The 25,241-nt window shown below is 40.9% G+C and overlaps 1 protein-coding gene across 1 annotated transcript in view; it reads right to left on the bottom strand.

Annotated features, from left to right (window-relative positions):
• Positions 1–25,241, bottom strand: part of cdk19 (cyclin dependent kinase 19) — a 73,234-nt gene that overhangs the window by 11,552 nt on the left and 36,441 nt on the right. Inside the window, exons 3-11 of the mRNA XM_085246764.1 lie at positions 15,230–15,340; positions 14,771–14,911; positions 6,073–6,130; positions 3,633–3,764; positions 2,125–2,268; positions 1,967–2,036; positions 1,804–1,876; positions 1,316–1,413; positions 1,153–1,231 (exon numbers count right to left, since the gene is read on the bottom strand). Of these exons, the coding sequence (XP_085102890.1) occupies positions 1,153–1,231; positions 1,316–1,413; positions 1,804–1,876; positions 1,967–2,036; positions 2,125–2,268; positions 3,633–3,764; positions 6,073–6,130; positions 14,771–14,911; positions 15,230–15,340 (906 nt within the window). The remainder of the gene's footprint in view (positions 1–1,152; positions 1,232–1,315; positions 1,414–1,803; positions 1,877–1,966; positions 2,037–2,124; positions 2,269–3,632; positions 3,765–6,072; positions 6,131–14,770; positions 14,912–15,229; positions 15,341–25,241) is intronic.

Consider the following 25,241-nt stretch of genomic DNA (forward strand, 5'->3'; position numbering starts at 1 on the left):
ACCAAAGCAGTGCAAGCCGAGCTCCTCAAACACTCTGTTCTCTGGTGTAAAGCTCAGATCTTTTCCTGCCAGCAGCTACCAATATGATGTAGGAACAGCGGTCACATGGAGCCATCGGCCTCTGCCTCAGTGCTCACTCTCTCATTAGATTTCACAACAAAAATCTTATCTTAATCTTAGCGCCTTTGCAAAAAGGCTGCACTTTTTAAGCTACATGCAAAGCAACAATGAAACACAGAGCACAAGGACGGTCAGCCTCCTCATGCACTTCTGTACACCGTGTACAGTGTGTCCCTGCCTCTGGCAAAGTCGCCGCTAAATGCCTGCGCTGAGTTATTACACTGTAAAAATAACTCAAGGGACACTGTTGACTCAACTAAGATACTGCTTTCTAAGAACCAGTAGTACTATAACCTCATATCACTCCAGTAGATAACAATATCTGTTCTTTATGGCTGAAAGGGAAAGTGCCTGGACACATTTGGAGCTACCACTTGGAATAGCAATAGTACAATCCACTAGTGAAAAGCTGTACATTAAGACTTTATCAATTTAACAGTCCCCAAAATTTCTACAGAAAAAGCCTGAAAAATAAATGCAAGACTTTGTGAGGTGGGACAGCCGCGCATTAACCCATAAAATACACCAAAAACTGCCACATTAGACCCCATTGACAACTAACTTAAGATGGGACGTTAAGTGAACTGACACAATACCGATCGATGTTTTAGTTTCTGAAAATGTGACGGTACTTTTTTAACCATGCAGATACTGCAGGCAGTATATATACCAAGAAGGGTTGTCCAAATATCTATACTCTAGTGCTGAACATTAATATCAGCTTAGGTATTCGCACATTAGCAGTGCCACAAACTGTGCCGTCTTCACACGCAGCTTCGCACAGCACTGCTGCAGACAGGCGGGGACACAGCCCTTTCTCTCACTAACAGCTTAGCACATGAACAGTAGCACAACAAAGCATCTCAAAGACTGACATCCCAATCTTTATGAGGATGTTTCTGAGGTGTTAATGTAGCCATGTAACTATTAGCAATAACCTAAAAGCTGCATTCGCCGCCAGTGAAGTTATCTGTAAGGCAGCGGCTAGACTGCCTTACAGTCTAAGGCACAGGATAACTGGATAACACTTACCTTTTCTGTTTTCTCCTCTGGCTCGTCTTCATTAAGAAATTCTCGTTTGGGGTAGGGGATCTGACAGCCAGCAAACACACTAGAAGAAAACAGATGAAATTAGTGATTGAAGCACCAACACGATTGTGTTGATTAAAGTTTGCAAAAGTTTACTAAGGCTCACTCAGTGGTTGGTAATGGGTCCTCTAGGAAGTACGGGTCCTGCAGCGCCTGCTCTGATGTGATTCTTTTAGTCGGGTCCATTGTGAGGAGCTTTTGGAGCTGAAGGCAGAAAAATACACATGGTTACAAGATCTACACACACACACACACACACACACACACACACACACACACACACCTGATCAGTGTACGATAGGAAAATACAAAAAGGTGGGGGCTTCCTGATTAGTGGCCTTTCAAAATAAGACGGTTTTATTAAGTAGTAATAGTATTAGTATACGTGTTTACATAGTTATACTGTGTGCACCTGCACCTCATTTGGGGAATAACAGCCCAGTCCATGACCCTTTAAAGTTTATTACTTTTAAGGTGAGTTTAATGGTTAATTAGTTAGCAGTTACAGTTAGGTTTGGTCACCAGGAAATGGACATAATGCCTCTAAAGTAACTGAACTAAGATATATGTGTGTGTGTGTGTGTGTGCACTTACCAACAAGAACACCTTGCTGTCTGGTTTCACTTTATGCTTCTCCATGTATTTGATTAAGCTGCTGTTTGCATACCTGTTGGATGACAAATGACAGCATATGTGATATTTCATTTACAAGTCTACAAGCTCCCCGATTATAGAGGTCATTAGAGTGGCCACCCACGTCGTCCTCCTGAAGTCTTTTTGCAGTGTGGGGTACTCTGGCATCTTCCTGATGTCTTCCCAGTCTTTATCTGCGAAAGACACAAGCACGTGACTAAGTTAACACTTTTATCGATACACTAAACAATCTCTTGTATATGTGTGTGTGTGTGTGCAGACCTGCAGGGAAACCCATGACACTAAATATCCTGTCCAGCTGGTCGTGATGGAATGGGTTACTGGTCTTGATGTCTTCCTGGCGACAGTGAAAGATGGGCTCCGATGTTAGCAGCTCCGCAAAGATGCAGCCAATCGCCCAGATGTCTGAGGCACGCACACATGTAAACAGACAACACTTAGTCTCAGTATTGTGGAGATACACTAGCTACAATGGCTAAATCTTCCTGGATTACAGGAAGTCATTTTTTTCTGCTGGAATATTGATGTTAGTGTTACTGCTTAACTACCTGCATTGAAAATGCTACGTCCAGATGAACAGAATCAACCTTTTGGGATGATGTGACGTATTTATTTTTCTGTATAATGTTTATAATGTAGATTCTGCATTTCTCTGTAAGCGTGACCTACCTAAACAAAATTTCTTACCAATTCTGTTTTTTTCCTCATTATTAGAACTGACAGCATACACAACTGAAACTAAACAACTGTATGTTGCACAATTTTCTCTCACTGAAACAACTGAAAATGAAGTGTCCTGCTACTGGAAAGAGGTGCAAAAATGTAATGAACACAGGCTGCTGTATGCTCAGCTCTACCTGGCATGTTACCTTTCCAAACAAAAGAAAAAGAAATGTCAGTTACACGCATCATTTTTCCAGTATGTTTATAACTTCACCAGATAACCAAATATCGACAGTTTTCTCTTTTTCACTCATCGTCATAATTTTAGCCACGTTGCCTGAAATTAGAAAATGTCAGCTGGATGATTTAAGCATCTGTCTTTTCGTTGCAAACATTTTCATGGTGGTCGCTATTTTGGAGAACTTTTACACTCACGGTGAGGATCCTCCACAGTGGTTGTGACACAGTGGAGTGCATCTATTTGCTTGCGCTGCCCTGCACGTTTTGTGCATGCGTGAAATGGGCCGCCTCATAATCGGACACACGTGAGGCTGACCGGCCGGTCACCACACAGGGTGGAGAAAGCTGGAAAATCAGCTGATTCTATACTCTGGCCAGCTGATTGGTGCATGTCTGGGTTTTTTTTTGTTTTTTTTCCATTTCCTTGTTGTACTGCATTATTTATTATGTATTTTCAAAGCCCGACTAGGAAGAGTTGTTGGCTCCTCTTTTAAACTTGTTTGAATTAAATGTTCTGTTTTTGTATGTCAAGACACTTACATGTTACGTGATGTGAATACAATGCAATGGTGAGTCATTGCTAACAGCCTAAGTCGACTTCCATTCAATGGACTGACGTGGGAAGATGTAAGATACTGAGATTATAATGGAACATGTGCTCCACGATTGATTTATTCTGATGATGTCCATGGATCACATGAGTACTTTGAACTTATCAGCTGTGCATGTAAACCAAGAGACCCTGCTTCTAAAATCACAGCTAATTCTGTCAACTAACACAAACCTGATGCAGTTAAGCAAACAGCCAGGGATCAAAGTCCTGCCTTGGTGCAGAGCATTACGTTTTTTTCATCTGTGTGACTCACCAATAGCTTTGGTGTAGTGCCGGGCCCCCAGCAGCAGCTCCGGGGCCCTGTACCAGAACGTCACTACCACGGGGTCAAGGTCCGCCAGCGGCTTCAGCGGAGAGTTGAAGAGTCTGGCGAAACCCATGTCAGCTACAGAAGGTGCGAAAGAAGATAGACGCAGTTAGCAAACAAAGGCATTATCAGATAGAGATACGAATGCATGTTCAAGGCTGCTGTCAGAGCCACGGGTTCTAGACAGAACCTCGGGCGTCTCTCACACCGCAACTAAATATGAAACATCCACAACTGTAAAGCTGAACAAGGCAGGCTTTTAATGTCAAACCACATCTGTTCTACTTAGCATGAAAAGACAGTATTCTTTCCTTTTAGCAAAAAAATCCCTTGCTAAAACGGTAATGTGAGAAATAGAGCAATTTCCCACTGTTAAAAAAGTACCTTAACAGAAAACATAAAAGTTACACATAAATATTTAACTCTGCCTCATTCTAGTAAAGATTAACAGGAAACTGGCACAAACAGATTCTCTTCCTGTGTCTTTCTAACAGACAGCAGAATAAGGTACAGCTCCCCTAGAACCTGGTCAGTGGTCTGTGTATGGCTTTTAAATAGCCAGTCACAAACACACACCAGTGGCTGCAGAGATTACAAGTTTTCCTGCTGTTGCTGCTGTCATCTTGGATTGTGGAGTTGGGATTGGAAGGACTGCTATTGCAAATTGGAATTCCGACTTCCCACTTCGAATGGAGCACACCATTAAGCAAGATATGCTTCACTACCACCATGAGTGAGCAGTGTCCTTGGCTTATCAATCAAATGTGGTTAGTTTCAAAACACCAGCATTCTGTTGGTTTGAGTTACATCAGAGAAAACTTACAGTAAGGATAATCAAGCACCACAATAATGAGTGCACTCTGTCAGTGCGCCCCAGGGTGGCTGTGGCTACATTGTAGCTTGCCATCACCAGTGTGTGAATGTGTGTGTGAATGGGTGGATGACAGGTTGTGTAAAGCGCTTTGGGGTCCTCAGGGACTAGAAAAGCGCTATACAAATACAGGCCATAATATGGAACGTAAATCCATCCTTATCAAATTAGTCATGTTTAGATGGCAACAGCATGAGAAGAAGAAAATGTGACACTGTGTAGCTCAAATACAAATGACAGACTAAAGTCAGCCTATTCTGAATCAGCTTTATTTCCACTGGTGAAGTGGGGGACATGACCCCTCCATATTTTACATTCACCTCTGTAGCTGCCACTAAACCTGAGCAATCACCAAGAGCAAGAGTTCTGGGGTTTTTTTCAAGTCACATTTCTGGGATCTACAGAAGTGGGATTATAGTCTTATATGGATACCACAGATGGGTAGTCTTATTGTGCCAACTTCTATATGCGCAGTAAATAAATATGCTAATATTGGACAATGCTAATTGGACATTTCACTGTTTTTTAATGACTTTAAAGATGCATTATACTGATCATAGAACTGATCACAGACTGTATGTATAAGATGGAGGTAGCATCTGAGTCTGAAAATGGAAAGCCTATACAGAAATCCTTTAAATCTGCATTCTTTGTAATGGCCAGTAGGGGGCAACTGGTTGGTTGTACAAAGAAGTTGATGGGAAAACACTTCTCGGCTGACCTCAGTAAACTCTGAGGTCATAGAATGAGTGAGATGAGATCATGATGAATAATGTGCTCAGTTGCCAGATTCAGGTCTTACTGAATATAATTAAAATGTTAATTAGAATTAAAAGTAAAACTTGTCACTGACACTGTTCTTGGATGAGCCTTGTACAGAGTTTTGCATTTGCCTACTAATGATACTAATGATGATGATGATTCATAATGAAACGTTCACAGAAAATACAACACTGACTGTAAAGCAATATCTACAGGAACAAGTAAGGCTGAAAAAGTTGTTCGCTTAACCAACGTGCATTCAAATACAATTATAATGAATGTGATTTCTGATACTTAGTTCACATTCTCCTAAAAAATGAATGAATGAAAGTTGGAAATGAATAAAATGAACATCCTGCTCCATGTAACTATTAAGATATTAAACATATTTATTAAACCACAGCAGCCTTGTGGCGTTCATTCAAGTAAAACTTTTACCAGCACCAGTTGCAAAGACTCTGGCTGCACTGGAACAACACTCTATGCTATTACTGGGAGTACGGGGTTTAAAAATAGATGCCAGCGATGCAGCATTACCCTTCAACACTCCCCTGGCCAGCTGGCTTATGCAACAGGACTGATCTGAGCTTCCTGTCAGCCTCTCTGGACAAGGTTAAACGTTGTAGCTATCAGACAATCAAACACGTCAACAACCTAATTGATCCACTTTCGTGCTGACACAAGTACCTAAAGGTTGTGTAAGTTTCAAATCAGTCAAGCAGTTTAAATGATGTTTTTTTAAATCTACTTTACCAATTTTAACTCTTCCTCGTTCGGGGCCTTCCCCCATCACCAGGATGTTAGCTGGTTTCTGTGGGAGAAAGAGACAGAACATTACGAGCTGTTGCGTATACTAAAAATCACTCTGTTTTTAACTTGGAAGTACAATAAATGTAAATGGTTCTAACACACAGTTGGACTGATAATACGTTCAGAATACCCGTGGTATTACAGTATCAGTGGTTCCCTTTGCAGAAACATGTTGAGTGGTTATTGACTGTCCTGTTTTTGTAATGAAGCACACAACCACATGACTATGTCAGTGAGCCATTTTCCGGGAGTGCACTTAAGCCAAGTGATCATACACCCAGGAATGGAGTCAAACACGCTCAAGCAGCTGGGTGTGTTCATCTGGTTTCCAGAGAGAAACTGGAACCACACAAGTTCCAAGAAGTAAAAGCTTTGTTAGCCAACCAAGCTGACTGCCGCCACTTATGTGGACACAAGCCATAGCCCAGCACATGCTGTGGCTTTTCAAATCACCCAATTGATATTGGTATTTAAAATCCTATATTAGTTGTTAGGCTGAGTACATTTCACAATAACAGGAGAACAGGTTGAGTTCTTTTTTGTTTTTAGGTCCAAGCCTTAAAAAACATCCTAGACCAACGATGTTAGGTAGTTCAGAAGCATTCATTTAGATGATGTTTAACCACCGTTTAACCACAAATGCTAAATTTTAGAACTGTGAGTCACTCACAAAGAACAAATCATAAACAAATTAAATTAAAATACAATGAACAGGTGAGGAGAACTAAAACACGTGACGTGAAGTTTTTCACAGATATAGTCGTTTGATCCAAAACTGATTAGTCCTTCTCCTGACCACTTTCAAGTGTTGAAATAGTGCAAACTGAACAAGAACACTGACTTCCTTTTTTAGATTTATTTTTGCCTTTGTTGATAGGGCAGCACAGAGAGTATTCCATTCAGTTTTATATATATATCTGGCGCCAAATCCCAACAACAGTCACCACAAGGCACCTTATATTGTAAGGTAAAGACCCTACAATGATACAGAGAGAGCCCAGAGAAAGCACTTGGGCAAAAGTGGGAAAAAAGTATTTTTGTAAAGATGTTATTACTAAAGGCTACTAGAGTAGCTTTGCATGATTCACTTCTCGGAATAATCCCTAGTTATCTTATACTGGGCCTTGGTGCAGTCCTTCAGTTCATTCTCTGCTTGAAATAAGCTGATCTAGCCTAACTTTCTTTAAGGCTACACTCACTTTAAGCAACTTACTCACTTGTTGGCAAGTGGGCCTTCTGTGGGAGGCAACAAGTGCCATGTGCCACTGTTGATCATATTAGGGATATCCCCTCTATGATGTCACACAGTGCCAAGCATCTCCCAAACAGAAAATTAGGAGGCTGTTGGCTCACACACATTCAGACGTCAACATGTGAAACTGGTCCACTGTGTAAACAGTATATAGCTGGGATGGGAAATAGGGAAATATTAACCTATTACATTTTCACTTAGTAAATATAACAGTAGTTACTGCAGCACAGCAAACTAGACGCTCAACGTTGACATTTAATTAACAAATTGTTAATTTTATAGTGTTCACTGGATTTTTCTGAGCCTGTTGGCTGACGGCGGTTGCTTACTCCCCCAGCTGAAAATTAGATGGATCAGAGTGAAATTAGGAGGCCCCTAAAGCTGAATGGCCACCAATGCATACAACACCCTTCAGAGTCACAGGATGCATTGCTAAAATGAGTAATTAAAACAGCTTTGAATGCTGTTATCTGTGTTTTCCTCTTCAGAAAGGAATGTGGAGCATGAAGAAGTGTTGGTTCAGGCTTTTGCCACAGGGCTCGCGGCACAGCATCTAGGACGCAACACATGAAGGCCGATGTATTTTTCTCACTGCTCTTCAGACCATTCGCTAACTCAACTTCTTGCATATAATTTGCAGTTGTAAGCACAGTGGTTTTAAGTCTCTGAATTACCAGAGGATATAAAATGCATCGGAAAACCTCTGTACGTTTTTTCAGAGGGCAAATAACATCAGTGGGCCCCTGTTTTTGAAGTTTACCTTGTCGTGCAGTAGGATGCAGTAATGCTTGTTGTCAAACTGTCTCCCTGGGTGTTTGAGTGAATGTGAACCCTCTGGCTTGGCAGACTCAGATCTGACTGGCAAACGTATTTTGTTGCCATAGAAACAGCACTAATAATGAGATCTGCTATTCATGCCCACAACATGACACCCCCACGATCGGCAAACACAAAGACAAGCGTCTCTTCAAAGGCCCGAGGAGTTCAGCCCCTCTTTCAAATTCTAAACAGACCTAAGTGAATTAATATGCCTAGCCTGAATGTACTCTTTTTTCTTTTTTTTACCTCTTGAATGTTCTGTAAAAGACCTGAGTGAGTGCCAGTGCCTTCAAAATGCAAAATGAGCATGCAAAAATGAAGTTTGATGTAAATAAGTTCACGTGTCTAATGGAAGGAAAAGCTGAAAAGTAGAAACATGAGTGCAAGAGGGACTGTTTCAAAGAGCAGCAGACCACAGTGATATAAGGAGATGTAATAAATTGATTGAAATATGCACCAAAGTTAGTGAAGCATGCACCAAATTCCTTTTCACACACCCCATATTAAGATTTCCCTTCAAATGCAGCCAGTGAAATTAATCAGTTCCATTTGGACAGTTTCATAAATGGATCGGGAGCCAGGGGAAAATAAACACTCTCCGCCCCACAGAGGATCTGTAAACCCAGTCCTTAGGGACGTGGCCCTCTTTTACAAAATCATTTACATCTTTGTATCAAAAAGTAGGCCACTTCAGGAGCCAAACTTACACACTTACGTAACAGAGTGGGCAAGCTGATAAACAAGCTGAAGCGAAAGGTGACAGCCTACAGGACTCATCAACGACCAACTGTCCAGATAATGAAGCCCCTTTGAGCTATTAGTGCAGTATGCAGTAGTATTAAAGCATGCTTCATCCTTTCACGCAGCCAGTTGGTTGGTTCAACTCTCGTTCTGCTTTTCCTCAAGTAGCTGCTGTTTGTTTACAGTGTGTGGAGTGAGAGTACTCAACCCCTAGGAGCAGTGCTTGGCAACAGCGGGGAGGAAGAAGTCTCATTTAGCCAGAAGGGACCTCTGTCACAACCAGGGTTAGGGAGCACCAGGCAACCGTTTCGAATAGTTGTAGGGTGACGCAAAATACAAGGGGGAGGGAAAAAAGCACTGTATTAATACCAATGCTGCTACAATGAGATATTACTCAAGCTGACAAATCACCTGTAAACAGAGTGAATTAATAACACGCAGACTGCTGAAGCAAGGCAGCGATTAAATCTGTCATGAAAATATGAGGAAATTTGTTTGGTGATAAGGCATTAAGGCTGAACTTGGAGAATTCAAGCCTGACTCATGTTATCATTTACATCTAGACCACTGAGATAAGAGGAAATGCACGCCTGTCCAGGAAAACATTCAGGTCATCTAATTTTAAAAAAAGAACTTGACCCTTGAAAGTGAGCTTTATTAACCCCAGTCCAGTAACAACGCAACGTGAAGGGAAACCAGATGATCCGACGAGGATGTTTCTGGGATTTTGATTAAAAGAGGCCTTCAGTATAAAAAAAAATTCCAGGAGTAATGTTAAAACTGAAATAAGAAAACACAGCTGAAACTGGGCTACGAACAGAACACTTCATGGTCCGGCTGTACCAAATGTCATATTTAACCAACATTGCTTTAAGTTTTTGTTAAATCCCTGTTGCCACAATTCCTTTCCCCTTATGTCTTATCCTTTCCTCCTCCACTGAGATTGGGACTAAGATGTGAGGACAGGAGTTGAGGATGTACAAGATTAGAAAAAGGGGGTAAAAACAACTAAGAACTACTGGAAACCACAGAGACCAGAACACAGAAAAGGAAATAATTGGTGTAGAGTTCTTAAGCTGAAAGTGCATCTGACCTACAGCAGACATTTGTTTAATCAGTGTGCATTCAACGAATAAGTCCTACCAATAGGAATCACCAATCAGACAGTCATGAAGCTCCTGTTTTAAAGAAATATGATCAGAAATTATCTTATGTTTGGATCATTTCCATCATATTTCAATACAGCAGAGCTAATTGCATGCTACTAGCAGCCCAGATATTTTGAAAATTCAGATCTGGCTCTAGTCAAACTCTCTTGCTTTTGGACACTTCTTAAAATCTTAAAAAGGTAAAACAACAATATCTTTCCATTATTAAAGAGTTTCTATATGACACATAAACTGCAGAAATAAGTTAGTTTTAGTGCAAAACACAGATGCTGAGTACAGATTACATTGTTTTACTCGTGTCACTGGATTAAATACCTCTTGGTAATAATAGAAGTAAATAGGTTAATATTAACAATTATAATCTGAATGAGACACCAGATTAGAATTCAACTCATCTATGCAAAACTGAATGAAAACTAAAGCAAACTTCTCAGTGCAAGCACACACGGTTCACTTTCCCACTTTAGACACTGAAAAAAAAATGTGGTTGTGTAGAATTCCACGCCTTGCATGATGAGTTTCTTACAGCCACCCACCCAGTAATATGCATGTAGTATAGCACTGCTGGTTACTATAACAGATGACCTTCAGTAATACCCTAACACACACCACCCCTCTCTTAAGTGATTATTGGTACAGTCCATGGAAATGCATGCCTTTTGCTTTGGCTTGCAGAGTCAGGTTCTTGAATCAGCTATCTGTGCAGAGCGGTGGGCTTGACATCATCTTACATAAGACGGCAAGCACCTCTGATTGGGGGGGGTGGGGGGGGGGTGGGGGGGTGGACGACGACAGAGGAGTAACTGCAAGAGTAAATGGGGGATGGGCTTTGTGACAGTGCAATGCACAGTACATGGATGCTTTCCAGAGAGTCAGAGCATGCTACACTCAAGCACAAAGACATGCTTATGCAACAGCAGAACTATTGCAGCTGTTAAAGATACAGTGGGCAGGAAAACCGTTCCCTGTGTGGCACAATACATGTCTGCTCCTCCCCTCGCATGTATTCACAATACAGCTCATGGGAAGACTTTCACATCTACTTAGACAGCAGTAAGAGGCCTTGGGTAGATTTTTCCATAACGTAGCATCATGTTTGCTACGAGCAGTCTCTCTAATTTCAGTTGTTATTTCTCATGCCCGCGCAGAGACCCGACACAGAGCCAGGCACCTGCACAAAAGACGCTAATCTCACCGATGACAAGAGACAAGAATGAAATTTACGAGTGAGGTTATGTGGCAACAATGGCAGGAAGCCCTGGCAGAGAGACAGCAAAATAACGGCTGCAGCGAAAATAATCGAGGGGCCGGAAATGTTGGTGTGTAGATAAGACTGGTGTGACCTTAAGAGAGCCAAAACATCCACACAGCTACTGTAAGAGAATTCATATTGTGTATATTATGAACTTTGGTGCTTAAGGTTTCCACAAATTTACAAAGTGCTACAAAATAAAAGTCTGTACGAAACATCCTGACATGTTATTTTAAGAGCCTGTCTTTTACTGAAGACATGTTTCAGGCTCACAGAGTCAACATTAATGTTACTACTAACACTTGTGTTTTTCCTACTATGGCAACTGCTGTGAGCAACAGAGACTACTAAAGCCATGCTGGCACACTGTGAGTGCATGATTTGATGGAGGGTTGCTAGTTCACACACACTACAGCACAGCGTATACTCGGCAGCTCTAACTGGTTGTTTCACCTTGTTTTATTTCTTGCTGCAGGCCTAATCAAGGGAACAAATAACGAAAACAATTGTAGTTTGCTGTTCTAACACCTGATTTATGCTTCAGCAGTAAGTCTACGCCATAATCTACAACGTAAGCTGATGTGCACCCTCATCAGGTTGTAGCACAACATTAGGTCGACGCAGCCCGCAGCTATTGTGATTGTCCTGTTCAGCAGTGTCGATTCTTCCTGTGCACTTCCAGCTACTTTTTCACTGCAGTGTTTTAATTTATCAGTAACAGAATAATAATTATCATCTCAGTAAAAGGAATTATAAGGTTATCGGTTCTTAGACTGTCACTACAATCAGCTGTGTCTCCAGCAGGGAAAAAGTGGCACAGTTTACATTACTTTTATTTTTATTACACTATAGAATGAGAGCGCGATGGCAAAGTGGAGACTGCTCCAGGACAGAAACAACTGCTAACACCTTACACCTGCACAGACAGCATGCTAACACTAAGTTAGCCAAGAGCCCAGAGTGGTGTTAAAGCTGAGTAAATGCTGACCCCAGCCCAGCACTGCGATAAAGTGAGCCGTCATTTGTGGCGAAATCAGCCACTGCTGAACTTCAAAGGGTAACAAACTGAAGCCTGTAGCCTCCATTTCTACCTGTTCATGTTTCTAAAATAGAATCACTCTGGTGATCGCTTTAAAGTGCTGGTTTTCATCTTTGCTCTGTGCTGTCGGCTTTGTTTTCATACCTAAATTCTAAGAAAAAAGATCATGAGTCTACTTATATAGGTAGATGAGGTGTTGGTGTGTGGGGCTGTAGCCTGTAGGTTTATATTGTTAAAGAGAGGGAAGAGAAATACCTCCAACATCCACGAAGCATGTAATGATTTGCATGAGTGTAACGTCACTGATATGCTGCTTAGAGATGGGGGCAACTCGCAAAGTGGAGCCAATGAGGATTGATAAGTGATATTGACAATGGAATCGGAATTGCTAAATTCCTATCAATTCCCATCCCTCCTTGTAAGGAGGAATTTAATACTACCGTGTTTTGTATTTTATCTAAATGGTCTGTTTCATAGGATTCACACAAAGAATCCTGAATTTTGTTGGAGTTGTTTGTTGTTGTTTTCTTTTCTTTCTTTTTTTTTTTACCCCAGGGTCTTGTTTTTAAGGTGTGATTTATCTGACAACTGAGGCAAAGGCCACTGTATACAACATAACAGCAAATATGGCATGTTTCTGTTGAGTGAAGTGAGGGTGTGCAGGATTAATGCCGGACTAAGCAAACAGATGATGAAGTCAACTAGAGCAGAGGCTATGGATAGCTATAACCCTCAGCAAAGACACTATTCATAGATTTAATCCTGACTGGTAAAAAGGTTGGCCCGAACAAAAAGAAACATCAAAGGAGAAAAAAGCATGAATGAGGACAACAAACAGCTGCTGCAGTGGACAGTTTACAGCTTACATGCTGGGACCTTCTCATCATAGGTGCACATGAGTACGTCAGTGGCCTGTCCACAGTACAAACACATGTGAGGAGCCATAACATGACTGGCTGAGAACACAAACATTTATGGTCTCGTCACTGACGCATTTACAGCATCCAAACTGTAGAAACTTTTATAGATACCTTGTGGATCACCAACAGACTGAAATACCTACTTGATCCGTTCAGGTTTGCATAATGTGCTGTCAAGACACCACATGACTACAAAGGATCGTTTGGGATTACGTAAGAGTTGACAACCGGACATAAAGAAAACGGAACCCATAGACAGATGCTTGAACTGTTTGGGAGCTCTGCCCTTTGACTTCTGAACCTGATTTATCTAAAGCCAAAAGCTTAGCTAACTTTCGCTTAAACAGTGTAATCTCAGTGAGCCAGTCTTACCAGAGCATTATCTGGAAAAAGGACTCAGTGCAGCCCATCTGACGTCAAAGCAGCAATGGCAGTAATCAAATCAAAGTTTCACCACATAATCTGCTGTTTGGTTAATTATACTTTTTCATCCACAAGCAAAAGTGCACATGGTCCTCAGTGGTGAGTGACAGATGCAGGGAGGCAGAGAGAGGCAGGGGAGATGCACTTACAGATGGGCTGTGGGAGTTTGCAGTGCTGAGTCATATGTTGGAAATTGTTCCAGTTCTGCTTTTTCTTTCTTTAACATGTGACAGATCTGTTTTCTCAGAAGGTGCCTGGAGCCACGTTGACTGGTTCTTTTCGGTGGTACTAGCATAACAAAACTGTATCTCCAAACAGACTGTCAGAAATCAGGTAATATACACAGCGACCTCCCTTCAACCAAAGCCCTGTGGGAAAAGCGAGGAGAACAGAGTCTCACAGGAACCACGTGTGTGTTGGAACCAGGTTAAAGGGTAGACGGGAGTCAGAAAGCACTCAGAGTTCAGGTCATTGTGCTTCTTCCAACAAATAAAATCATCATAACACATCACACGAAGACATAACAACGAAAGGCAGTGAAATAACACAGCTCTGCTCGGTGGAATCGTTCCGTGGGAACGAGTTCTGTGAGCAGTAGATATAGTAGAGTGGACAGCCTTCAGATAAGAAGTTCAGATATTTTCTCCCTAAATTTTCATTCCTAACAGTAAGATGGTCACACTATTTTATTTTCATTTCCTAATTGTTATCTAACACCTGTTGCAGGAAGGTTTTACTTCCAGTATCAGTGGATTTTTAGCTTTTCAAACTGCTTAGCTTTAGTAGTTTAAGCAGTTTGAGTTTGTTTTTTTATTTATAAAAATACGTGGTGGTGGTGGGGTTCTTTGTTGTTTCAGATAAAAGAAGGAAGTATGTTATTATATTTAACTTCATACCTAGCGTTTCCTTTCAGTTTCTCAATTTTAATAACCTTGGTTAATCACAATGCCTTTGGAAACATATGTATGGAGTGGGTAAGTGTCTGTAAAGGGAAATGAGAGCACTGAAGCTAATATAGCCACTCACCAGATCCCTGTGGAGCACCCAGTTGGCATGGAGGTAATGGATCCCATCCAGGATCTGATACAAGAGAGACTTCACCATCCCTCGGGGCAGCTGCATAGGCTTCTTATTGGCCTTGGAGGCGCGGTGGAACTTGATGATGTGCTGTGAAGCAAAGAAAGGGTTTGCCTCACTTATGCATGCCTCATCAGATGGAATAAACACAATATCTACAAAACCACCTCCAGTTGTCTCCTTTTCATACTTTCCCCAGAGCACCAAAAATATGAGTGAACAAATAAAACATTTGTAACAATCCAGAGACACTGCGGCTGCTGTTTATACACAATATTAACGGTTTAGGGCACAGTGCTGAATCTTAATGTAAACATCATTAGGTAACCGTTTCTGTAGCACGAGGTTTTCTGTCATTCATTAATCATATGAACAGTTCTTGCTAGAAGTAATGGCGCAGAGACTCACCCACAAGTCGTGTTCGGCGTAGTCAAAGAGGAGCCAGACCTTTCTGTCACTGTGGGACAGGAACACTTTCTGGAGGGCGATCACATTTGGGTGTTTCAGTTCTCGTAACAGCTGGAACACACAGTGGAAAGGTCTGATTAATGTTTGATGTCAGGTTTGTGCATCACATATGCTCATCTGATAACGATGTAACAAGTGGCGAAAAGCACAAAATCAAGAAATAAGAGCTGTCGTGACAGAAAAAAATGTTAACTTTTGCATCTTCAAGAAAACAGCAAAAAGGAGCTGGAGGAATAAAAGTAAAATGGTAGACAAGAACAAAGTGTCGCCTGTCCTCACACACCTTAAATAATCTTGAATTGCCCCCAAAAAAGACAAGGGATGATGGGTAATTACATTATCGTGCCCTTTAGACAGGCCCACGGGGGTGTTTCAGTCAGCGAATAGACTGAATTCAAACATGACTCTCACCTACAGGGTGAATTACTCATTAGTGCATGCTAACATATAGGGCTGAACGATTATGGAAAATAATCTAATTGCGATTTTTTGCCCCAATATTGCGATTGTGATGCGATATGCGATTATTTTTTAAGGTCTTTGTCTTCTGTATTATTAAACAAAGACAAGCAATACATCATATAGTATGGCCAATACTATATTACATTAATTTTAAACTGTTCTTTCCTGGAAGACAGACCTCTGTTATGATGACATGAGGTGATGCATGAATTGATGACTGACATTTTTATTTAACTTCTTCAATCACAACAGTATATTTGAACATACACAATAGTTTATTTTTAGCTTACAAACATCTGAGCATAAAGTGCTGACAAGGAACCCTGGTGTAAACATTAAAATGAAAGTCAGTACAATGTGCAGATTGCAGAAATATACATTAAAAAAAATCAGTGGCTTTACCACACTCAGTTTTTCGACATCTGTGAACTACTAGACAGTCATTCAATTAAAAAATAATATTAAATAAATAAAACTAATAAATAAAAAATACACACATCTTACTGATCTCTGCAGTCAGTAACATTACACATAAAGTGCAAACATAATAGCAATTGTATAAACACACACACAAACACGCCTTTAAAGTTTAAAGGCGTGAAATTGGACGGTCTAGCCTTCTGAATCAGAAGGCTAGTTCTGATTAGCGTCACCGCTGTCTCGGTGGAGTTTAATAAACTCGGCCGTCTGCTTCTTGCTATCTAAAATATAACCAGACACTGGTGTAAATTCTCGACTGTCTCATACTTCTGTTTAATAAGTTTTCTGTTTGACGTTTAGTCAGCTGTGTGAAAACCAAGGAGGAACCCACCTGGGGGATTAATAAAGTTTTATTTTATCTAATCTAATAACTTTAATCTCAGCCAAACCGATTTACTCACGAACAAACAAAACACTGAAAAAAGCCCAACAATAACATTTTTAGGTTGTCTAAGTGACTTATATATCACGTTTAACCCGAGCAGCGAAACTCCGCGGTGATCTGAAAATGATGTGCCGGGAGTTGTGCCGTTCTCGGCCGCATCAGTAATCCTCGAGCTCCCGGCTAGCTGTCGAGCTGGTGGGTAGCAGACGCCTCTGAAAACGTCGAAGCACTTTTGCAAATATGGGATATCTTGATAAACCGAGCAGATATTTGATGTTTACACAACTACTTTCTCGCCTGAAAATATGTTAAAAGTTTATTTTGTGACCCAGAAAGATTAGTATGAGTAATTTTAAAACTTAGCAGCGGCCGCCATTGCTGGAAACTGGAGTTTGGCTGGGCCGCGCTATGAATTCTGGGATATGGTAGTAATTTGGACAGTCTTATAATCGCAGTATAATCACAGCCTTTGCGGTTAGAAAATTGCACTTGATCATGTCGCGATATTATCGCAAATGCGATATATCGTTCAGCCCTACTAACATAACTGTTTTTGTCATTCACCTCCATCACAAACAGAGAATAAAGTATTCAGATGCACACAGTGGCTGACCTGAAACCAAAAGGTAAATATCAAGGAAATGTACTGGGGAGTAAGACTAAACACTATGAGAACACATTTCCGCCATAAGTAGTTTTTTGTTTTTTGTTTTTTAAATCAAACACCTAAAAGGAGGTACAGCTTCAGCCCTCTAATTCACACTCCAAGAGTAACTAAGGCTGAGGCTAAAATACTTCACGGCTTTCAAACTGGGTCATACACTCACAGGGAAAAGCTCTAATTTCACAGAGAAACCACTAACACAAATCCACAGTTACACTGCTTTCTGAATAGGACTGTACTACTATTACCTTCTTAAGTCATCATATAAAGCATCTTCATTTAAAAAATTGCTATATAAATATATATATTAATATTTATATGGTCATGTGAAAAAGAATGTTGTCACAGGACTACTTGCACATGATTGAACAGCAGAACCATCCTTTACAACATGGACGAATTTAACCCCACTATTCTTTAAAACATTCCTTTAGTTCACTGCAGACTGCACGGTGGTGTTTAACAAGTCCTTTTCACATATCTGCACCTACAGCTTGTAGAATTTCAAAAATGTTTGTTTTGACACTTGCAGTCACAGTTTGTCCCATTTTCTGTTTCAGAGAATTACAAACATTTTAACAAGTTCCACTCACACACACACACACACACAGACACACTTGATACAGATTTCTCGAATGTAAAAAGATACAAAACTAATCTTTCATTCGTCTCTAGTTTGTACTGGACGTCTTCACATCACTTCACATGTATTTATATCCTTGTGGGGACATCTCATTTACATCATGCTTTCCCTAGCTGATTACCCTAACCATCAAAAATGAATGCCTAACCTTAAACATTTCCACATCATTCCATACCTAAACCCATTAACACCTAACCTGTCCAGAGGTTCAGTCAATGAGCTCGTCAATAGCTTCAATGCTAAAATGTTAAATGTTATGGACACAATTGCTCCCATTAAAGTGAAGGTTATCTCTGGAAGGAAAAAGTCTCCATGGAGAAACTCCACACTGGTGAAAAATGAAAAAGGAGTGTGTAGGAAAGCCGAGCGCAGATGGAGAAAAACAAATCTCCAGGTTCATTATGACATCTATAAAGAGAAACTTCACAACTATAATTTACAACTGAGGAGTGCAAGGAGGTCCTATTTCTCTGACATCATCACCAAAAACAGTCATAATGCTCGGGTCTTATTTTCTACAGTTGACACCGAAAAACTGTTTAAACACCATCAAACAGTTTCACCCTATTAACAGCAAAGACCTGGAGGACATCTTAGGTCAACTGAACTCCTCCTCTTGCTGTTTAGATGTCCTGCCAACAAGTTTTTTCAAAAAGGTCTCAAAGACTTTGGAGTCAGACCTGTTACTGATCGTCAACCTTTCTTTAATGTCAGGTGTGTTTCCAGAACCACTAAAAACTGCTGTAATTAAACCTATACTGAAAAAGGACAATCTTGACAAGACGCAAATGAACAACTACAGGCCGATCTCAAATCTCCCATTTTTAAGTAAGATCATTGAAAAAGCAGTTTCTCAACAGCTCAATTACTTCTTAAAACAGAATAACTGCAGGTTTTGGACAGAACCACAGCACTGAAACCGCTCTGACCAAAGTGTTTAATGAGATATGTCTGAATACAGACAGTGGAAAAATGACAGTCTTAGTTTTATGTCTGTGAAGGTTCTCAGTCATCCAGGTCATCGTAGTCAAAGGAGCTTGCAAAGAAAAGCGTCTGGACTTCAAGTTACTTGAAGACGTTTCACCTCTCATCCGAGAAGCTTCTTCAGTTCTAAGGTCAAATGGTGGAGAGTCCCAGATATAAACCTAGTGGGAGTATCCCCCCACAGAGGGACAAAAGGACCCCCTGATGATCCTCCAATCGCCTGAGCCAAGGTGTGAAACTGGGTGTGGGTCCCAATCAGCCAGAGTTTCGGGTGAGTTCATTGTGAAATCTGGTCCCACCTTATCATGCGAATTCCTGAGATCAGATGGCCCAGGATGTGAGTGGACGTTAAGGCGTCTGGGGAGGGATCTCAAAACTGGATTATAGATGGCAGAGAGTTGGTGTCGTAAACCACCGCCTCTGTTCAAAGATGGTCGCTCACAGTGGACATAGATGGCTTCTTTCACTCCTCTTTCAAACCATCTGTCCTCTCTGTCCAAAATGTGAACATTGGCATCCTCGAAAGAGTGTCCTTTATCCTTAAGATGCAGACTTTAAGAACGCCCATTTAGGATAGCCGCATGTTTTAAGTGCGGCTATCAAAACGTGCACAACACAGAAGAGCCACCTCCACAGGACAAGACTCAGCAGTTCATCTGCATCTTAAGGATAAAGGACACTCTTTCGAGGATGCCAATGTTCACATTTTGGACAGAAAGGACAGATGGTTTGAAAGAGGAGTGAAAGAAGCCATCTATGTCCACTGTGAGCGACCATCTTTGAACAAGGCGGTGGTTTACGACACCAACTCTCTGCCATCTATAATCCAGTTTTGAGATCCCTTCCCAGACGCCTTAAAGCCCACTCACATCCTGGGCCATCTGATCTCAGGAATTCGCATGATAAGGTGGGGCCAGGTTTCACAATGAACTCACCTGAAACTCTGTCTGATTAGGACCCACACCCAGTTTCACACCTTGGCTCAGGCGATTAGAGGATCATCAGGGGGTCCTTTTGACCCTCTGTGGGGGGAAACTCCCACTAGGTTTATATCTGGGACTCTCCACCATTTGACCTTAGAACTGAAGAAGCTTCTCAGATGAGAGGTGAAACGTCTTCAAGTAACTTAAAGAAGTCCAGACGCTTTTCTTTGCAAGTCTTAGTTTTACTGGATCTCAGTGCAGAATTTGATACAGTTGACCACAACATATTACTCGACTGGAGAACTGGGCAGGTCTTTCAGGAACTGTACTAAACTGGTTCAAAACATACTTAGAAAACAGGAAATACTTTGTATCAATAGGTAACTTCACATCTGAGCAGACAAGTATCGCATGAGGAGTTCCCCAAGGTTCCATCTTGGGACCCCTTCTGTTTAACATTTACATGCTCCCACTGGCACAGATTATAAAGAACAACAAAATAAACTATCATAGCATAACTATGCAGATGACACACAAATATATATCACAATGTCACCAGGAGACCGAGGCCCTGTACAGGCTCTTGATAAATGCATTGAGGAAATTAATGACTGGTTGTGCCACAGTTTTCTCCAGCTAAACAAAAACAAAACTGAAGTAATAGTCTTTGGTGCCAAAGAAAAACAATTACAGGTCACCAGAGCACTTCAATCTATACACCTAAAAACCACAAACCAGGCGAGAAATTTGGGTGTAGTGATGGATGCAGACCTAAACGTAGAAAAACACATTAAGACAATAACATTAAGACAATAACAAAAGCTTACTATCACCTCAAGAATATATCACGGATAAAAGATCTGATGTCTCAACAGGACCTGGAAAAACTAGTCTATGAATTCATCTTTAGCAGGCTTGACTACTGTAACAGCATCTTTACAGGTCTACCTAAAAAAAATCAGTCAGACAGCTGCAGCTCATTCAGAACTCTGCTGCTCGAGTCCTCACTAAGACCAAAAAAGTGGACCACATCAGTCCAGCTCTGAGGGCTTTACACTGGCTGCCTGTCCGTCAGAGGATAGACTTTAAAGTTCTGATGCTGGTCCATAAAGCTCTGAATGGTTTAGGACCAAAATACATCAGTGACCTCCTGACCCAGTATGAACCTTCCAGATCCCTCAGGTCATCTGGATCCGGTCTTTTATCAGTTCCCTGAGTCAGAACCAGACACGGAGAAGCTGCATTCAGCTTTTATGCTCCATATATCTGGAACAAACTCCCAGAAAGCCTCAGATCACCTGAAACACTCAGTTTATTTAAATCCAGGTTAAAGACTCACCTGTTCTCAGCTGCATTTGAATAAAACACCAAATCCACACTTTTAAGCTTAAATTTCAAAACTTACATTTTAACTACTGATTTTATCTACTGTTCTGATTTTATCTACTTTTTTTTTATTCAATTTTAAATCATGCTTTTTATTTGTTTTTGTTTTTAATGTCTCTGTGAAGCACTTTGAATCACCTTGTTGTTGAATTGTGCTATATAAATAAACTTTCCTTGCCTTGCCTAAACCTATCCCCAGTGTTGGGTAAGTTACTTTAAAATAGTAACTTAGTTACATTACTAGTTACTTCTCTCAAAAGTAACTCAGTTACTTCAAGTTACTCGTTACTTTCAAAGTAACTAGTTACTAGGGAAAGTAACTTTGGTTTTACTCAGAATTCTCTTGTTAATGTGTTTCTTCCATAACTTTGCCAGTCTTCTAGCTTGCTTACTTGCCACAAGTGCACTGTGCCACCTACCAATAGAAAGGAAAAGATAATGTGCATATTTCCACGAGAGAAATCCCACGCCTGGACCGTCATTGACTGCTGCCATGATTCTAGCCTACGTCACAGAGTCATGTGCGCCTTTTACATCCAACACAAAAACTGCAGTCGTGGTGCTTTCGATTGTACTCAGAACTTGGAAATTCTGCCTTCTGAATAGGAAGATGTAGGTAACACCAGACTGCAGATGAGCTGCATACAGAGCTGGACTGGGACAGAAAATTGGCCCGGACATTTTGACTAGAGACTGGCCCACCATCATAGGAAAAATCATAAAGCCTTTGAATGAAAATAAACACTGTTGTGACAGTGATGTTCACTGTCTTGATGGTATATATGCATCAATCTATCAATCGTTTGTTGTAAGATTCAGATAATTATTTTTTAAAAGCTAGACATTTTAAATGAGAATAAGAAAGAAAAATATTTCTTTGTGCCCCCTTTTCCCTGTTAATGCCCTGGCAACACTTTGCTAGATCCGCCCCTGCACAGTTACCAGCTGTCAGCTACCTAAAAAAGGATCCTGGGGTTATTTGTCTCTCAGAAACAGTTCATAACTTCCCTTCAACTCATTCATGTCACCTAAAAGGTAAACCTGTTTCTCCATCACCTGTTCAGCTCTGATGATCCAGTAAGGACATCTCCTGGTTTCATCTTCATGTTTCCCTCTCACCACATATCCAAACCGACATCCTGACCAGCAGCTTTTGCAGCTGTGGCTCCAGCAAACATCAGCTGATACTAGAAATTAATATTAAATTCTAACAACAGCTGATCAAGCTTAAACGTGCTGCTGTTGTTTAGCGCGACATCCGCTGGTTTCCTCTTTCTGGCGCAAAGTGAGCGATAAACAAACAAGAGAGCCGATCAGGTGATCATTGATCAGTTTTCATGATTGAAGTAGAAACGGGAGAGGGAGGGGGGAGAATGAAAGAAGAAGAGGCAGCTGTGCAGCAAAGACACAGAATAACTCCAGCTTTGTGCCTTTTTCATTGTAGCTGAATTACGGGACAAACTGTTCCTTTTCACCTCAATACGAAACGCGTAATATTTTCTCTGAATACCAGACGGGACGGTTGGCAACTCTAATAACTTATGAACAAAATAAAGTGCAACATCATTAACTTCATAGCACCACCCAGCTGTATAGAAACTCCGTCATGCTAGCTAGCACGCAGTACGGAAAAAGTCAGAATAACGAAAATAAACTGCACCTAAACCTGGTTCATATCTGACCCAGAGAGACTGCAGGTCATAACTTCTTACCTGAAGTTCAGTTCACACTTGGACCGGTGGCCGCCTCGGGTCTCTTTTCCTTCTGCGTCCCTTTTCCTTCATCCACCTGCTGGCCTCCACCACTTGCTAATGTTACTGAATCTGTGGAAGCTCCACGATAGCCACCACACGAAGTAACGAGTAACGACCCTATCTAAATCCCAGTAACGACTAACGCGTTCCTGATTTTGGCATAATAACTAGTTACCGTGCTCGTTACCACAATAATAACGTAGTTACTGTAACGCGTTACTTAATAACGCGTTAGTCCCAACACTGCCTATCCCTAACCTAATTATAACCCTAACTGTAACTAAAACTGCATTTTGAGTATCAAAAATGCCTTCAAACTGGGAACTGGGATTTTGGTCCCCATAAGGGCTGTTGGTCTAGTATAGTAAACTTCCAATTTCTGGTACCCACAAAGATATTAATACACACACACAAAGTGAGAGAAGTCATATAGAGCCCAACGGATTTTTGGGGGGTTCCTTTTTGTTAATGAATTTATTTTCTGGTCTATATAAGCTAAAAAAAAAAATTATTTTATCCAAATTGACGGCTTCAAGTGTCTTCTTTAACTCAACAAACTGAAATAAGTAAGGTTTCGATTTATGTATGCCATGAAGCAAATCATGGTTTACAGCACACACAGCTAACTACCTAAATCAACCACAGAAGTATTCACATGATCGAAAATGGATAATAAGATTCTACCCAGTAAATACACATCAGATCAATTAGAATATTTCTCACTATACCCTCAAGGTAGGCAAGAATAGCTCTATCTCAGAAAACGGCAGAGAGGGGTACAATACTGGAATTGTATCCAGGCTATTTGGTTTTGCCTCATATGGGGAAATGAGGTTTGTGTTTAATAACAGCCTTAATCCACATGCTATAATGGGGCATTGTGATAGTAAGCTTGGGCTTAGGGCTTGAATCCCCCCATGCACTACAGCACCACTTTAAACCACCACTTAGGCCGCGTGCTGAACGAGGCAGACCCAGTACGACTTTGTGATCACTGACTCTATGCGAGACCACGGTTAAACACAAAGTCCATAGCTGACACAGATTAGAGACTATGGGCTAACCCCTGTATTATTTAATAACCCACTCCCATAGGTTAACTCCTGATGATTTTGATATGTTAACTGACAGCTGGGACAGACTCCAGCCCAGACGTGGAGAGGTTGGAGCATGAAGCAATGGCTTCATGGTAACTTGTTAACTAGTTAATTTAAACAATTATTTAGCAAAAGTTGTACAAACACAAAAAATACCCCCCAAAAGTTTCCTCCACAAAGGAAAAAAAAAACATGACAGAAGCCACATTTGCTAAAATAAGTCACAAAATACACATTATCCTATTTACATTCAACATATCAGCACTTAAGTGAGGTTCAGGCTTAGCTTACACTTTAGACACATTGTAAACAAACACAGCATCAAATGGACGTGTGCTGTATTAATCCCTGGCTGCTAAAATCTGCAGGCCATGCATCCTTGGCCAAGATGCTAAACTCTGATTGCTCCCAATTCATTCATCGTGTAAGTCTGTGTGAATGTGTGTATGAATAAGACTTGTTATTTAAAGCGTTTTGAGTGCTCAAAGAACCAGAAAAACACCGCTAGCAAGTAAACATACATGTAAACAATGCAGATTAGCAAACAGCACAAGCTATACTTTTATAAATGTTTGGCAAGGAAGAAAATGTCCCCAGTGTGTTTGTAAAGCCCCAGGGATACAAACATGTTCTCGTGAGTAACCAGGGATGTACACACAAAAAATTTGTCACATGTTTGCCCCACAATAAACCTGGTTGGTAAAAGAAGATTTATGGATTCATGTTGATTGACACTGTCACCTCAAGAAGGTTCCTGGTTTGAATCTCCTGGTAGTCTAACTTCACAATTCACAAAGGGAAACTGGTTCTTGAGTGTCACAGGTCACAAAACATTGTTCTGCTCATCTGCTGTAGGTAAGAATATACTGCCAATATCTGAGTAAAGGAAGTGGTTGACGGTGTAAAATTTACCAGTCCAAACACCATGGCCACCCTTCATTGACCCACTATCAAAGGCAACATGAAGTAACAACCATTTCTCTACTTGGCTTCACATGACAGGAACAAAACAGCACGAGATGCACTGGTGTATGTACAAAATATGGTTATCTCTCGTGTAAATAAAGTTTTTCACAGGGAGCTTCACTTTGCAACCTGCTGACAAAATAACACAGAGTCCTGGGAAAACACTAACACAGGTCACAATCACGCACGTCTATAATCCTGGGAGAAA

This window comes from Mchenga conophoros, linkage group LG15, assembly GCF_057382185.1.
Source record: "Mchenga conophoros isolate Kocher_MC1m ecotype Shallow Benthic linkage group LG15, M_conophoros_male_GT1.1, whole genome shotgun sequence".
Classification (NCBI taxonomy): domain Eukaryota; kingdom Metazoa; phylum Chordata; class Actinopteri; order Cichliformes; family Cichlidae; genus Mchenga; species Mchenga conophoros.